The sequence below is a fragment of the Nannobrachium achirus genome, assembly GCF_963921795.1.
Source record: "Nannobrachium achirus genome assembly, chromosome: 11".
Taxonomy (NCBI): Eukaryota; Metazoa; Chordata; class Actinopteri; order Myctophiformes; family Myctophidae; genus Nannobrachium; species Nannobrachium achirus.
The window spans coordinates 62,618,719-62,636,778 of record NC_137820.1 but is presented as its reverse complement, the minus strand read 5'-3'; the positions used below and the strand labels follow the sequence as shown (position 1 = coordinate 62,636,778).

The 18,060-nt window shown below is 44.3% G+C and overlaps 1 protein-coding gene across 6 annotated transcripts in view; it reads left to right on the top strand.

Annotated features, from left to right (window-relative positions):
• ppp6r3 (protein phosphatase 6, regulatory subunit 3) overlaps positions 1–18,060 on the top strand; it is a 54,182-nt gene that overhangs the window by 32,389 nt on the left and 3,733 nt on the right. For 3 of the 6 annotated variants that reach the window (XM_080736522.1, XM_080736521.1, XM_080736519.1), the window contains exons 19-23: positions 939–1,063; positions 2,205–2,409; positions 9,321–9,418; positions 10,184–10,382; positions 17,912–18,034. In XM_080736522.1, coding sequence (XP_080592648.1) covers positions 939–1,063; positions 2,205–2,409; positions 9,321–9,418; positions 10,184–10,382; positions 17,912–18,034 — 750 coding nt within the window. The remainder of the gene's footprint in view (positions 1–938; positions 1,064–2,204; positions 2,410–9,320; positions 9,419–10,183; positions 10,383–17,911; positions 18,035–18,060) is intronic. The other 3 variants (XM_080736524.1, XM_080736520.1, XM_080736523.1) reach the window with 2 other exon arrangements.

The following is an 18,060-nucleotide window of genomic DNA, read 5'->3' as shown; positions in this document are numbered from 1 at the left end:
TTCAACGTTGTTCACCAAAGTCGAATATTAGCTCATTTCTATTTTTTTATTGTTTTCTCTTTAAATAAAATCAAACCTCGGTTCTAAGTGAAGCGGTGAATTTTTATTCTGTGTACTAGAGCTATGAAATCTGTGTTCTAGATCTATACTTTCTATGTGCTTTAGTTCTATATTTCTATGAATTCTGAATGAATGAATGATTTTATCTGGAGAGCCAAATTGTCATGTGAAGCTTGACCAATCCTCAATTCTGCTTGCACGGGACATGTACGGGACAGACAAAACCTGTTCATTCTGGACTGGAATGACCATATATGGACATGTACGGGACACACAAAGCCACTCCTTGGAAGCGGCTTTCACCGCTTCAACAATATATAGTTTATAAAGCTTGGCTAGATAGGAAGTCGTAAGAATGAGTTGTCAATGCCCCTGGTGGATGAATTTGTTAATGCTCTATACCAGGGGTTCTAAAACCTTTTTAGGCCGTGACCCCCAAAATAAACATATTTGAACTGGGCAGTGGCACCCCCACCCTGACAAGCACTTGGAATTGTAGGTATTACAGTTAATGTGACTCGGTTCCACAGATAAATATTGTGAAAATAGCAGATCTACGTTGTGAGCATGTAGATCGGCTATTTTCACAATGTTCACCTCTTGCTTACTTAATATTTGACAGTTTGGCCAGTACTGTCAAATATCGACTATTAGAAAATTTTGAGGTCGAATAATTCAAATACTAAAAATCACCTACTGCACCTCTGTACTTTTTACAAACTTCAAATAAAGTATTCAATCAGAAATGCTGTGAGGGACAAGCTGTGACATCGTGAAAACATGCTTATGCTTCAGAGGAGATGTTATTTCTTTTACACCCCAGCAGTGGATTTGTATTGATAACTACTTAACTACAAGCATGTGTGTTGTGTGTTCAGGAGTTCAGGCAGTACAGACAGTGAGGAGAGCACAGACTCGGAGGAAGAGGATGTGAAGAGAGATCCATTTGAGGCCTCCAACCCTAGCGCTGATGACAGGATGGAGGTCGACACAGGTGAGAATAGTATGTGACTTTAGCCCCTTTTCCACTGCAGCTTTAGCACCACACCACACTACACCACATCACATAAAAATATCGACATTTTCCATTACTCAAAAGTACTCCTATCGGTAAGAAACAAATTGACCCTTTTAATTGTGATTATAATACAATATAAATTTGTATTACAACTATCCTAATTATAATACACTATAATGGATTATAACTGTGATTATAATACACTATAAAGTATTAATATATTACTATGATAATTATAAAACACTATAAATAGATTATAATAGTGGTTATAACAATAGAATCTATTATTGCGACCGTAAGGTCGCAGTTTAGTATCAAAACCTCCACCGGCCGTCCGTCACGTCACACTTTTGCCCTGCTCATATCTGGGCTCGTTTGTGTATTGTATGACATCACGCCACATCATCGGCTGAGGACTGTGTGATGTCATCATATCTCCATATATGGAGACATAAGTTGCTCATGCCCAAATATGGGCTGGTGAGGTCAGACTTAGTGTGATGCGTAGGTTATCTCCATATATGGAGATTCAACTTCAATGAGTAAACATGGCAAACTGTCAACTGCCCGTATGTCTTGATAATTGGTAAAACAAACTTTTGGCCTATTTGTGGAGATAAGCGACCAACGGTCGCTTATCTCCCGATTAGGGAGTCTTACTGGTCATGTTACAACTATATCCTGGTGGGCTAAATGAGAAGTCAGTGAGTGATCAGTCATTATTGTGTTTGGCCTAGCTCAGACCTACTCTAGATTGGATACTTTTTAGTACCACGTTTAGTACCACTTTCACACCACTCTACCCAGATTCCTGTAGTGGAAAACCTGGCACAAGTGGGCGGTGTGGAGTTGTGTGGTGTTATGAATGCAGGGATAGGATTAATTGATTTTTTAATGTAGAGATGATTTAATTGATACATAATGATTATTGATGATGCTTAACCTTTACTATACTGTACATGGGTATACTTCAGAATAAATGAATACAAATGCACACAAAATTCAATGACTTGTAGGTAAATGTAAATGCCCCGAACACATTGATTTACAAAATACAGCGTCCTTCACTTCCCATAGACATAACATTATCAGTGGGGAGAAACTCATTGTGTGGTGTCTTGTTTAGGACCTGTGTGGACAGCTAACTTTGATGACATCCCCATGGACACAGGTAGCTCCACAGCACCACCAGCCTCCTCCAGCCCCAGCAACCCGTCCCCCACCTCCCCCTCCACAGCACCGCGCCCTGACCCCTCCTGGAGCGCCTCTCCTGCCACCACCTCCAACTCTGAGACGGGCTGGGCCGACTTCTCTGGCTTCTCGCCTGTCAGGTAGGAGGACTGTGTGTGTGTGTGTGTGTGTGTGTGTGTGTGTGTGTGTGTGTGTGTGTGTGTGTGTGTGTGTGTGTGTGTGTGTGTGTGTGTGTGTGTGTGTGTGTGTGTGTGTGTGTGTGTGTGTGTGTGTGTGTGTGTTTATGCCAGGCATGTGTGTTTATGCCAGACTATGACAAGAGATGGTACCTGTTATAATTCACATGATTATTATCTAATCTTTGATATACGACACGAGGTGTTATGGGCTAAGTCTAGAAATTGCTTGGGTTTGAGCGCAACAGCTAAAACGAAAGTTACGTATGTAACTACGGTTCTATGAATCCCGAATGACCGCCAGAGGCGGTGCTTAAAGCACTGAATATATCCCTTCGCGCATGCGCATTCGAGTATGAATACCAACAAAGTCACTTGTGACCCCTGGATGACCCTACAGAGGGTATATCATCCGGGGTTATCCAATGGATCATTTCCTACAGAATCTTCTCGCGAGACCACGAGGATTCTGAGTGACCCAGTGCTCTGGCGGTCATTCGGGATTCATAGAACCGTAGTTACATACGTAACTTTCGTTCTATTTCATCCCTCCTGACCGCCAGAGGCGGTGCTTAAAGCACTGAATGACTATACCAACAAAGTCACGAGGAATCCTGATTACAAACCTCAAAGAGCAGAATCGAAGGATTCTGGGAAGAGAACCACCCCCAATGGATATGGAGTGGCAACAATCACCCAATAGAACCTGGAGAACGTGCCAATGACTGCCATGAGGCAGTGGCACCAATATCTTCCAGGGGTACTACTCTCAGGTAGCCCATGATGTGGGGGCACTATCATTAGAGTGGCACCCTATACCAGATGGCAGGGGACGATTACTCGCCTTGTAGGTGTGGCTGATGGCACCCACAATTAAAAATGGGGCAGGCGCTGTATGGGGAGCGCAATATCTGGGCCATCATAGCCACGGAAGAGCTGTTCTGGCTGCCGAAAGCATGTGGCAGGGCTAACATAAGCTCTATGGGCCCACACTGGGCACAACAGTTCCAGCTTGTCCACCCACTCTCGTGGTGGAGGTTAAGCTGGGCAAGCCTTACAGGCTGGTTGAGGTGCGACTGAGACAGCACCATTAAGGAGGAACGCTGTGTTCGGCCACATAGCGACACCTCAGCCGTCTGAGTTCTACTTCAGACAAGAGTCACTGACAGGCAGGGCGTGTAGCTCACTGACACGTCTGTTGAGGTAATGGGCAGGATGAATGCCTTCTCACATGCCACCAACCTAGACTGCCTGTGTCAAGGGCTTGAAAGGGAGGCCCGCAAAGGGTGTCCGTACCATGGGAAGATCCCATGATGGAAGTTCTCAAGGCTCTTGAAGGATAAAACCTCAGAGCCCCCTCCGGGAAAAGGGACACTTGACTATTGTTCCCCACTATGGCTGTGCCATTGTCGATTTCTACCATGTCTACATGATCTTGCTGCTATGCAAAATTTTTGAGTAGACGAAGAGTGGCCCCAGTCTAGGAGGGACTGGTGAAACTCCAGAAAAGTAGGCACAGAGCAACGCACTGGGTTATCACTCTGACCCATACACCAGTTGGAAACAGCTCCATCTGTTATCCTACTGTAACCTGGTGGATGGCCCCGGCCCTCTATCATTCAGGACGGTATGCCTGCCTGGATCCGCACAGCTACCCGCAGCGGTTCAGTTTAAGGGCTTGAGAATTGGGATGCCAGACCCGACCTCCAAGGTCGAGAGGAGACCTCTCCTGTCCCGGAGGTGCTATGGCTGTGACTTAGTCTGTGCAGCCAGGTAAACAGCCAGAAGGGAGCCACCAGTCGAATGGTGTGACCCTCCTGAAGAACTCTTAAGCACTGGTCGTATCAGTGGAAGCAGTAGAATGCATGTGCAGTGCCTCTGGGCATGTGCACATTTCAAAGGAAGGCGCCCTTTGGGCGGCAACCTACTTGGGGCTTTTGAGGTGATTCTACTCACCCGGTAGATACATTGCCCGCTAATCGGGCAGGGGACTGCCCCAAGTCATGAGGTCCATGGATGCCTGCAGCAGCCGTGCAGACCTGGTTCCGCCCCGGTTTACCCCAATACACGGTCAAGGTGTTACGTGACCGCAAGAGAATGTGCTCGCCTCTCAGGCACGGCAGAAGGCACAGTAGAGCCAAATGCACCACCTGGTGCTGGCTGTTATAGTAGTGGTATTTAAGGCCACAGGCTGCCAGATACCTTGTGAACACCCTCTGGGAGAGGGAGAACCCGAAAGGAAGCATCCTGAGCTTCCAGTGGTGGCCTTGATAGGCATAGCACAGAAACTGCCAGTGTTGACAGGCAGCGGAAACTGTGGGTATCAGTTTGCAGATCATCTGCTGTGGTCAACATATAAGATGACATGACCTTAATATACCTCTTGGGTCCCCCAGACTCAAGGAAGTATGTCGATTAGAACTAGCCTAGCACAGCGAAACAATCCACCCATGTTAAAACAAGGTGGGAAAGCTATACTATACTGCAGTTAGCTGCATTAGTATATAGTCTGGCCAAACCAGCCTAGATTAGAACCTCCTTGTCTGACAGAGGGTCTACAGCCTCAATGGCACCCTTCGTCAGGAGGACGGATAGCTCCCGGTCCAATGTTAGGATTTTTGCCGGGTCACTGACTGCCTTCTTTTGACCCAGCCAGATGTGGGGGGCCGGTGTCGGAACTGATGCTTATATCAGGCGTTTGAGGTGGCAACCACCAACACGTCTAAGGTGTAAGCAGCCCAGTATCTGAGCTGCAGATGGGAAAAGTATCACAGCTGGCCCAGTAGCCTCAGCTGCCGCCTGGTCTACCTAGCCTGCATGATTCGCTTCAGTAGTTCCATCACTGCTGAACCAAACCCTTCCACTGGGAGACTACAGAGTTCTCCTAGGTGCCCCAGTCAGGCTTAACTGTTAAAGCCACACTCTGGGATGAGTTTGAACTAGGATGGGCATCATCAATCTGAGTTCATGGAAATAAACCCAATGCCTCTGGTGACACGTCACTGAAGGTGATGGAGTCAGCATTCACATTGCCCTTTGCAAAGACGTTGAGAGGGCAAGCATAAGGTATGATAGGGAGTTGCCCAAGCACCTCGCATTCAAACCCCCTGCCACACAGCCCCCTCGGGGAACACAATGCGGACTGTGATGACAGGCTTGATAGCTGGCCTACAACCCAGGCGAGCACTTATTGAATCATTCATGGCTGACAGGCATGAGGAACATAAAAGGCAGTGGAGGGCGGCCTGCGCCTGGCGAGGGTGCTTGGCCTGGTTAGGTGCTGGCATTCCAGGGCTATGCGAATGATAATGCGCATGGAGCTGTACTATGTCTCAGTCAATGGCTCTGAGCTGAGGAGTGGGAGCTCGGCTCTAAGGCCCATGCATCTTCCTTATATTCATGGAAGTGTGTAGCTCAAGCTGCAAGGAAGATCACATCATCCTCTGGAGTCAGCTGTGGCATTGGAGGAGTAGGCACTTAAACATCCTCCAAAGGTAAACGGTTGGCGGGCAATGGCCCTCATGTAAGCCAACTCAGCAAATAGCCAATCCAACATGGATGAAGTCAGACCTTTTCTTCCTGGTACACAGGGCAGAGGTCATGGCCGGCATCCGGCTGGAGAGGAGCCTCACACGAGGTGCAAAAGTGGGAGATCTCCATTGTGGTGGCACCGGTTTCTCTGCACCGGCCAACACACACCAGTCCCAACTAGCCCAGAGCGCGGACGCCACTGGTTGCTAGACAATATTGACCATATGCTGGAGGGATGGAGCGTGTACGCTGCATATACCAGCAAAGGCCATAATTTGAGCAGGATAGACAACTCTTCCGCTTACCAGAGCGCGAACGTCACTGTTAGCTGGAACGTCGACATTAGCTAGACTGTAGAACCTGTATGGTGGGGGGAGGAGCGCGTACGCTACCTGTACCACCAGCAGATGCCCACTCATAAACAACCGGCTTGTAGTAGCCGTTAATCAAAGTCTGCTACCATACATCTTTCTTTCAATGCTTTAAATGCTTATTGTTGCACTGCTTGAGATTTACAAGTTAAGTGCATTATAAAACCAGAGCGTGAAAGCTGCTCTTAACTGGACTGTGGAACATGTATACTGAGTGTAGAGGGAGCGCATACGCTGCCTGCACCAGCAGAGGCTGTTAGTTGGTCTGTGGACCACTTGCTGGGGGGAAGGAGCGCTTACGCTGCCCGCACCAGCAGAGGCTGTCGTTGCATATAAAATGTCTCAACAAAGATTATAAATATATATTACTTTAATGAAAAAAAGACTACTGGTAGCTAGCTACACAGTAGATTAGCTGCAGTAGAGGCCATAAACTGGGGGGAAGGAGCGCTTACGCTGCCTGCACCAGCAGAGGCTGTCGTTGCATATAAAATGTCTCAAATATTATAAATATATTACTTTAATGAAACAGACTACTGATAGCTAGCTACACAGTAGATTAGCTGCAGTAGAGGCCATAAGCTGGGGGGGAGCGCTCACGCTGCCTGCACCAGCAGAGGCCGTCATTGCCGAAAATTGTATGCCAACCAAAAAGTTATATAAAAAATATAAAATATAAAGTTAGGCTATGGAGTACCAGTAGCTAGCTACCAAGTAGGCTAGCTGCAGCAGATGCCGTAAGCTGGGGGGAGGGGGCGCTCACGCCACCTGCACCAGCAAAAGTTTTAATTACAGTATTTAGTCGGCTCTTCAGATAATCAGGACTGTTAACTGGAATACCGCCGTGCTGTTAGTTGGAGCCTGTTCGGTGTGAGAGGAGGAGCGTGTACGCTACCTGTACCACCAACAGAAGCTAACTAATAAACAACCAGCTTACAACCTTCAATAAAGGTTTGGATGCTGCCATTTATGTAGCAGTGTGAGATGCTTCTTATGCCAATGTTTATTGTAGCACTTTGAAATCTATCCAAATGTAAAGTTGTTTACTATGCAACTTACAAACAACAAGTTTATCACCCTCAATAAAGGTTTGGATGCTGCCATTTATGTAGCAGTGAGATGCTAATATGCCAATGTTTATTGTAGCACTTTGAAATCTATCCAAATGTAAAGTTGTTTACTATGCAACTTACAAACAACCAGCTTATCATCACCCTCAATAAAGGTTTGGATGCTGCCATTTATGCAGCAGCATGAAATGCTTCCTTTGAAAGCTATCCAACGTAAAGTTGGTTTATTATTATAAGAAAACGGCAAGTGAACACAGCTTAATATTGACAATTGTCAATTCTTGTTATGCTTGCATTTACCAGGCAGTAAACGCTAATCAAGTAGCAAACTAACAGCACTACATCCAAACACGCTAGTCGTAGTAGTCTGAGTTACAGATCCATGCTGGGATGAGAGAGCGTTATGCAATCTACACCAGCCCAAAAGTTTAATATAAAGTTTTGGAAATTAAGCTACGAACGAACTACTGGTAACACCACCAGTAATGGGCACCTGCTGTGTGAAGGCGCGCACGCTGCCCGTATCAGCACTCAGCAGTGACTGATAAACAAAACAAGCTATACAATATAGTTAAGAGTTTGAGCTACTTGTAGCTCCACTTTACCAAGTACAAACTATCGGTAGCTACGATCAATCAATCGTCAATAGAGACCATTTTGCTGAGGGAGGTCGCTGCCTGCCCTGTACGCAATATTTCTATCGTAGGAGACGGTGCTGTACCAGCTGGCTAATATGTTTACGAAAGCTTGAAGCAAGCTTGAACGCTGCCAAAAGCTATTAGACAATGTCTACCAAAAAAGCATAAGTAGGCCGTCATGCTGCGAGCAGGAACGGCATGTGATCTAACCAGAAAATGAAACAAAAAAGAAAGAAACAACTCGCTAAAACAGCGTGTTTCAACAACAAGGAAAGTAATAATAGTATGTATCCTTGATAATGGTAGAAACGGAGCGCAAACGGTCCGTTCACAGCAAACGAGAATCTCGTATTGGAGGGAGGCAGCGCCAGCAGCCTTTCGCAACAGTTTATTCTCTTATACAAACAAACACAATGTAACTTTAACCTCATCGTAGTGCGGAACTTACCGCTAACAACAGTAACCTACCTCTTGTCCGGAGAGTTAAGACCCTCGTCAAGATCGGACGCTTTCGCGTCCACGTGAAATAAACTCCGCTTGTAGAGGAGATAAAGTCGCAGTTCCTGGAGGGCGAACTCTCGCTACCCCGACCAAAACGGCCACGGAACTACTAGCGACTTCAATAATAAGGTAGGTTGCATAATAATGCATCGTATACTGATGCATATTGTAGCTCAATGCAGAGCTTGCAAACGAAACTCGGCGCGCGAGAAGAAAAAAGGAAATGATCCATTGGATAACCCCGGATGATATACCCTCTGTAGGGTCATCCAGGGGTCACAAGTGACTTTGTTGGTATTCATACTCGAATGCGCATGCGCGAAGGGATATATTCAGTGCTTTAAGCACCGCCTCTGGCGGTCAGGAGGGATGAAATAGAATCCCCAGAGCTGCAACTTTCGCGCGTGAGTAAACAATGACCGCTGCATTTGCCGTGAAAAGAATGACATGTCGTTGGATCTCTATGATGGTCTTGTAAAATGAATGCTGTCTCAGATCATAAGGTATATCCCTGAAATAATAGAAATGTCTGGATAATCCACCAACAGCCATTTTGGCAGGTTAGGTTAACAGGAAGTAGATAGATCCCCCCCCCCCCCCCCCCCCCCAGTTGACTGTTCTTGAACTTGAATTGACAAAGCGTCGGGGAGAATATACAGAATAACTAAAACAACTATTATTGTACAATACAATAGGGCATGTCTGTACGTGATCTACCTATGGTATGCCTTCCAGTTGACATATTATGTTTTATCTCTCTTCAGTCCCAAAGACCCTCTGAGGTGCAACTCCCCGGTAGCTATGGAAACCAGTGTAGAGACCATGGACCCTCTAGGGGTCAACGCACCGATGCAGCCTGATGGTAAGATGTGCACACACATACACACACACACACACACACACACACACACACACACACACACACACACACACCCGTACATGATGACGCATACACTTACACACACCCATACGTGATGACGCATACACTTATACACACATACCCATACATGATGACACATACACACACACCCATACATGATGATGCAAACACTTGAGTCTACAACACAACAGTGTGAAGTCAAACATGGCTGACTATAGGCTGTCACAATTATTACATAATCGTCTAATCGCAATTATTTGAGGTAATCGCAATTATTTTGCATAATCGTCATAATCGCTTCCATTTTGAGAAATGTTTATATAGTGTCATTCAAATACATCAAAAAGTAGTGGAAATAGCCGATCTATAATGTCTTTGTATTTTTAGGTTATGCATCATACCGCCATGTGCAACTTCAAAGCCTAAAAGCCAAACAGAAATGTAATTGTCAACGACAAAAACACAATTAAATTGTTAATCGCAATTATTTGAGTGACAAATAATCGTCATGTAAAATGACATAATCGTGACAACAATAAATTGTTTGTTTTTATGCCTGTTGTTTAAATCCCAGAAGGGAACGTGTTAGATTAATCGATGTAGAAACGTAATTCCTTTTCACCATCAACTTTGGCTCCAAGTCTGCTTCAGTCCCCTGACGTTGCTTGATCTGTCGTTAAATCCACAATCTAATCTTCGACAACTAATTCAGCTTTGTTTTGTCATCCAACAACCGTCTCGCTCCAGACGGTTGTGACGGTTGGTCCAGCGACGGTGTGACTTCTGCCACGTCCCCCTCTTCCTCCAAAGCATCCGTTGGCTCTGCCGCAGATGAGGAAGCATCATGCGAGCAGCGCAGCATTACAGAGACAGTCATCAACGGCTCCATGAAAGAAACAGTCAGCCTCACTGTCGACGCCAAGACCGAGACTGCCGTCTTCAAGAGGTTAGACACTGACTGACTGACACACCGCAAACATGAGTGTTCTTATGAGCACCAATTCTGTAGAATCACTGTCTCTGTTCCTCCTACATCGGTACAGTGTTAGATTTAGGCCTAGAATTATTGAACGCTTTAACTATTGAAAAAATAGCAGATATACGAGTGCTGCGCTGCAAGCTTGTAGATCTGCTATTTTTGAAAAAAAAAGTGAAAATGTGGGCACATTATTAAATATATATTTTTCAAAGCAAACTTTTGTAACTCAAATCTCTGCTTCTGGGAGGGTCCCTAGAACAACATATTTTGAGATGGGGGTCCGCGGCCAAATACCTGTCATTTTGGGAGTCCTTGACATGAAAAAGTTTGAGAACAGCTGATTTAGAAGAAGTCGGGTCAAAGATATTCAAAGACTTGCCCACATTTTCACGGTTTTTCAAAAATAGATCTACAAGCTCGCAGCGCGGCACTCGGTGCCGCGCTGCGAGCTTGTATATCTGCTATTTTTCAATAGTTAAAGCACAAATAATGGTTAAAGTGGTTAAAATCTAAATCGACTTGGGCGCGTTCCAAGTCTTTGAGGGTTAAACTCCACAAGCTCTTGTCTAGATGGTCTTACGCATCGCAGGAGTATTGGTATCTTTTCTTGAGACTGGCTCTCGGTCTCAGGAAGAGATCAAATTGAAATCTAACAGCTTGTTGGGGTAAAGATTTGGACTGGACCATGAACAAGTGCAGAGAATATTCCTTCTCAACTCCACCATACGCCTCCTGTCTTCTCTCCTTGTCTTCTCTCCTCTTGTCTTCAATTCTCCTTATCTTTTCCAAAATATGTGCTGCCCCCTTTGCATATAAAGTGCTTCAATCCAAACCTGCACAAACACAAATCCTCTATTCTTTAACCCATTTAGGCCTGAACTAATTTTTCTGAAAAACGTCAAAATATTATTCAAAAATGACAAAAACAAATATGTTGCTACATACTGTACATGTACTGTACTACACAACAATGTGTTCCCGGCCTGAATGGGTATTATACTGACTACCAGTGACTGATACAGAACATCTGCCTGGCTGTCAAACTGGTTTTCAGAAGAGTATAGAGGGACTACAAAGAATTGACTTTGATTGTACAAACATTTGCTGTCTTAACACAAAAAGTGATTCAGTGGAATTTGCAGGCTTACAGCTTATACTGACTATTGACTATAAACTGTTGGTCTCTACAAGCCCTGAGCATCAGTTTGAAATACGTTAAGAGAGCAATAATAACGGGCTGTTCTTAAAGTACCATGATATATATATATCGTCGTTGTCGGTTGGAAACCTTGTATGTCCAAAACCGTTTGTTTTGAATTTATCATTTTTGAAATGATTTAAACTAGTGAAAACAGCCGATCTACAAGCACACAACGCCTCGCACCGCGAGGTGTTGTGTGCTTGTCACTACTTTTGTGCGATGGCCTTTTGTGATGAAGCAGTGCTTTACTTTGCGAAAAAAATGTACAAATTTGAAACTTGGAGATATCAGGTTTCTATCCGACAGTGACGATATATATATATGTTTTATGAGACCAGTTTTCCACTAAATCTATCACTTGAAGGCCATTTCTCTGCTGTGTGTCACTTTATTCTAGTAGTGTGAATGTAAAACTGAGAGAGCCAGACCACAATAACCCCCCTCCCTCCCCCCTCCTCTGTCTCCTCCTGTCTCCCTGAGTCTGCTGATGCTGCATAGTACTGTCTGTCTGTCTCAGTAAATAACTGCTGTCCTTTTTGACATGACCGATCGATTGTTGTTTGACTGACACTTACAACCTGAGCTTCCCCCCTCCTCTTTCTCTTGCTGTGCGTTGTGGGTGTGGTCTTCTTCAGGGTGTTGAAATCTTATCGGTATGTACAGCCAATCAGAGATCAGCCTGCAGCCGTGATGTAGTCTTGTTGTCACGTCAACCACCAACTTTTTTTCCCCCCTTAGTTTTGGTCTCTTCTTTGATCTCCGCTCTGTTTGTTTGTTTGTTTGTTTTTTTATTCCATTTTCCATTCTGCATGTCTTTCTACCAAAAGGTCGTCAAAGTACAGGTTTTTATTTGTGTAACTTATGGTGAAATTATTCATTTTATAAACACAAACCAGAGGGCACCTTGTTGTTGCTGTCCGAGGATGTTCTGAACTGGCACCTGATTCCTCCGTCTGAGTTTGGTTAGTTTGTCACTTCCTTGGTATCTGCCTCTTAAAGATCTGGTACATGATGGCAAATACTGTTGAGGTCTACGAGTCAAAGGGTCTTTGATTATCTTATTAATTATGTAATGGATTATGGATGGAGCCCGACTGATACTAGTATTTCAGGGCCGACACTTGTATTGTGGAGTACAGATATTGTAGCCTGACACTCAGCCTGAATTGACATTTCGTTTCACTCCATTATTCAGTCTGAACTCGCTTCCACCGAAGGCGATTGCAGGGATGGGCATTGCCAAAAAAGAGGCAGTCTTCAGCGATTGGTTCACAACGCACATGAGTTCTGGGAAACCCCCACCCACGCTGATCACAAGACGCTGATTCACGATGCTGATTCGCCGTACAGATTTTCGAACGAGGAAGGCCTCTTCAATGAGAGCACTTCTAGACCACTGAATCGCCAAAACAAAAATTTTAAAGGGGTGGTGACATCCAAAAATAAATTTTGAGTTTTTTATGCTTTTTTTAATGTTCCCTGGCCTCAATTACACCAAAAAAAACACAACTTTTGACATGCAGTGGTTTTCCTGCTATCTGTGTGTTTGTGCCGGTTTCTGCATAATGAGTCTCAAACGCGCAGTTCATTGGATACTGGACTCATACGTCGTCAGTCCTCCTCTCTCCCAGTCTCCCTGTCTGTATTTCTCCCATAGAGTTATTTCTCCACAGCCCAAGTTTTGAGGAAGTGACCTCTTACATTATATCATCCTTTAATTGTAAATATGGGCATATAAAATACATTTATCCATTCAAATATCTTATTTACATCAATATCCTTCATATCAAGTAGTCTGTTTATGCTTTAGTGAAATAATTAAAATCGCTATGTATTTGCGCACAGCGGAACCTCTCTCCTTCTTACCGACACTCTGTGTCGGCTGTGTCCGACTAACAGTGCACTGCTCCACGGGGTAGAGCTAAGTGGAACCTCCCTCCTTTTACCGACACTCTGTCGTTGCTGTGACAGTGCACAGCGCACCCACACACACACACACACAGACAGACAGTAATGCGAGCAGACAGTAAAACGCTATAACACAAGCAATAGGTGTTTCTCTAAACTGAGGCATTTAGCCAAAATATGTTGCTATAACTACAAAGGACCATGACGTTTTTCTGCATTGCGGAGCGGAGGCTGAGCTGAACGTTACCGCGGCGCCGACGGTCTAAATTGAACTCCGCGAAGGTACATAGTAACCGCAGGGCTCCGGTAATGTATCGTTCCCGGGGTAAGAAAAAACACCCGCGCCTCGGCTCGTAATGACACAATTCCCCGCTGATCATGCAGACGCGTATGCCTCAGGCCAGGGCTTAGCTCAGCCTCTTTAGCTGCCATGGTTGTGTGTGTGTCTGTGTCACAGCCACTGTCTTGTGCGAAAGCAACAAAAAATGCGAACACGCATCTCTGTGTGTTGGAGCCGGGGCGGCCGCAGATCTGTATGTGCGTGCGCGTGCGTGTGTGCGTGCGTGTGTGTGTGTGTGTGGCCACTTTGGGTACCATAGTTTGAGAATCGCTGTCCTATAAGGGCTGAAGTGATTGATTTGTATTAATAATCAAAATCTACAAAGTTACTAGTAACTAAAGCCTCCAAATGATTGTAGTGGAGAGATAAAGTGCATTTGCCTCTGAGATGTAGTGGAGTAGAAGTATAAGAATTGAAAATTGGAAAGGGTTAGGGTTAGGGTTAGGGCTAATACTCAAAATTGTACTCAAGTACATGTACTTACTGCACTATAGGCCTACTAATATTTATTTTGTTAGAATGAGTGGGAGAGAGAGGCTCCCCTGGTGGTGAGTTTAGAGTATTTCAGGTGACAGACCGTTTTTCATGACACCTAAACAGAGAGAGACACCATGGCTCCATGGAGTGGATTTTCAAGTTTAAACATTTTAAAACATGTTTTTAGGACCAGGGCAAAGACTTTTATGATTGGTAAAAACAGAATGTCATTTAACCTTTAAGGGGTGTGGCTAGCGATTCAGGGTCTGGAACTAGGATATTGATATTGATATATTGGCCACAATTCTCACACGCAGTCGCACACACATACACAACCCCACACACTCTTATATTTTATTGTTATTACTATTGTTATTATTATAAACATATTAGCATATCGTCAGGTAGAAACTGTGTCTCCATAAATGTTTGGGGGGGTAATTTAATACTCTAATTTGTCATGACAGTGTTGCGCAAAGCTAAAATAGCAACATTACCGAACAATAGCTACAAAATGCACATACATCTATGAGAGGCCAATAGCGGTGGATTGAAATTGATCAACCGATAAATCGGTTCATGTTGTTAATATATTTCCTGGTGTAATGGACACTTTTCAGACATCAACTTTTATATATATTAAAAACATCTGTAAACTGTTATGGAATGGTGTCTTAAACACAAATCAATGCCTTCTTGATGAACATCAGATTATATAGATTTGGCGTCATTCATCCCACAATAGTGACTACCTCTTTGTTTACTGTTTAGCCCCACTAATGACGAGGCTCTAAAGATGGTAAGGTTGGTCATAAACAAGGTTGTCTTTAAAACTACTCACTGGATTGCAATGGAATTTGCAGTGCACGTTGTCAGGAGGATGAACCCCATCACCAACAGGTGCATCATTTCTAAAAGGATTCACGTAAGACCATGAAACTTTGAGGAAAGGTTTTGTCATAGAGCAAGGAAGAACTGATTAACCTGGGCCGTGCCCAATTCCAGTTTATTGAATGTCACCAAAGGTTGCCCAGGGGGCAAGGAAGCTCAGCTGGATTTGAAGCTCAGGAAGTAATTTCTTAAAGTGGACCCTTTCTGTACAGTAACCGCAATACATTAATGTGATTGGCTAATATGAGGCGAGGGGCGGAGTTGAGCCTGAGTCAACAACAGACAGCTGACCGCAGTGAAAATGCGACTTTGTATACCGTAAATTAAAAGTTGCAGTTGTAGGTGTAAAAATTATAAAGATTCCACAACTTCATGGCATATTTACAGCAAAAAATTAAGTCTTCTACAAACAAGCTGTCAGAGATTAGTATCGAGGGTCCAACGTTCTCCTCCCGTGCTCTGGAACACTTTTAGTGGCCATGTCCGTCTCTTCCACTAGAAGCACGGCGTGATCCTGCGGTAGATGTTGACTGTTCAGCCCCGTCTCATACACTGTGTGTGTGTGCCGTGACAGAAAATAGCCGTGCTACAAGCTCACAACGCGCCGCAGACATGACGCACTGTGAGCTTGTAAATCGGCTATTTTCTATGTTCGCGGCCCCGTATTCACTACTACGCAGTCACTCTGTGCAGAGGCTCTGAACTCTGTGATGCCGTCCTTCCCCATTTCAGACTGTTTGTAGAAAGACCACGTGACCTAACTGTCTCATAATGTAAATTTTTTGGGAGCATTTTTTTTACAGTATGAGGTACGGTTGTCATCAGACCACTTAACTCATTTGTAGCCAATCCCGAGAATACTCGTGAAAAATACTCGAGTATTTAGAGTGCCGATCCCGAGTATACTCGCGAAAAGTACTGTATTACTGTAACGCCGGTTCTCCTACCCTGTAGCTGGGCGGAAGGTCCTGGCACGATCGCCCTCGCCGATTCATCATCATCACGGATCCACGTGCACAAAATAGTAATCCCATAACATGGAGGCAGACGGGGAATCTCATCTTTAATGTCCATTATCTCCAAACAACACTTTTAAAGGACCTACACCATGAATTTTCACTTTTTCTATTTTAAAACCTTTTTTTGGGGTCCCACTGGCACCCTCTATCCTCACAAAGTCCTATTTCTCACCATTGTGTCTTTCTCTCGTTTTGGGAAGACAGAGATGAAAAGCTTTCCACGGGTTCTCAGAACAGTGCTGTTCTGAGAGTTGATCCGTGTGACGTCACACGGATTCCCTTTTTTTTTTTTTTTTTTTTCAAAAAAAAATTTTTTTCAATTTTTTTTTTTTTCAAAAAAATTTTTTTTTTCAATTTTTTTTTTTCAAAAATCTTTTTTTTTTTTCAAAAATCTCAACCCGGAAGTATTTACGCAATGGACTTCTAGCCTTCAAAATAAGACAATGGAGCGTAATGGAGCCCTGCGAGCGGCACGCTATACATTTAACCGGTTCATGTCTGGAGCACAAAATGAGTTAAAGGAGAAGTTCACCCCAAAACGTTTTCTTTTCTATTGATTACTCATGCCACAGAGACTTGAGTTCAATAATATTTTTTGGTATTTGTCTCATTCCTAGATAGTAATTTGATTATACTAAATGTACCCCCATTGTTTCCCCATCCAGTGCCATGCATTTGGGTCCCCATCCCGGGCCATGCATTTGGGTCCCCGACTCCCCATCCAGAATCAATGGGGGTACATTAACTATCAACTAATCATTTTTTGTGTTAGGAATGCGACAACTACAAAAAAATATTATTGAACTCAAGTCTCCATGGCGTGAGTAATCAAAAAGTCATTTTGGGGGTGAACAACTCCTAAGTCATATGGGGTGCTCATGAACCGTAATGGAGACGCTTGTGGCACAGCTGGTGGGAACGCAGCCTTCCGTTGAGTGAAGCGATGACGTCAGGGTATTGTGCTCATCATGTCTGGTGTAAATGGGCCCTTAAACTCCGTTACTCCTATTTGTTTTTTGGATTGCCCAGGAGATTTCCAGATGTGTGTATGATCTTTTTCGGAAGTAGGATAATGGATTCAAAATAAACAATGGCTCATTATCTTGCTATTGTTGGTTTCTTCCCTGAGTATGTTGTAACTGTCAAAAGCCAAATATTGAAGGTGGTTTTAGGTGGATGTTTGGATTCTGACTAGGCCTGAAAGAGCTTCTTGGTGGTTCTCTGACACAAAGCAAGACTGACGGCTGGCAACAAATGACTTTGGTCCAATCATTTTCCAAAACTGTGTGTAGACCCTGCCTACCACTTTTAACAGCAGTACTGTAGCTGTACGAGTAGCAGGACGATACAGCTAATAAATAAAACATATTTAAAAAAAGACAACTTTCTCCATTTGCTGTACATTTTGATGCTTTGCCTGCATCTTATGTATTTAGCACCACTCGCCCCATTTCAACACAACTCCGCCTATGTTTTCCTCTTGTGTTACTTCTTTGATGTGTTCTTCTGTTATCCCATCAAGCATGCATCTATGTTTCATCTATGTGTGTGTATGTGTTCTCTCTGTGTGTGTTTTACGGGGTGTCGGGGAAGGGCGGGGATCATGAAGTGACCTCAGGAAAGCACTGAGTTGTATGTGTTGCTGTGTGTTGTGTTCCAGTGCTGATGAGTCGCCCTGCTCGCCAGAGGCAGGGGAGCAGTGTGGGGAGCAGCAGAGAACAGGCCCGTCCCTCAGCAGCAGCCCAGCCTCAGCAGCCTGCTGCCCTAAAACCACACCTAAAAGGTCAGTTAACACACATAGAGATGGAT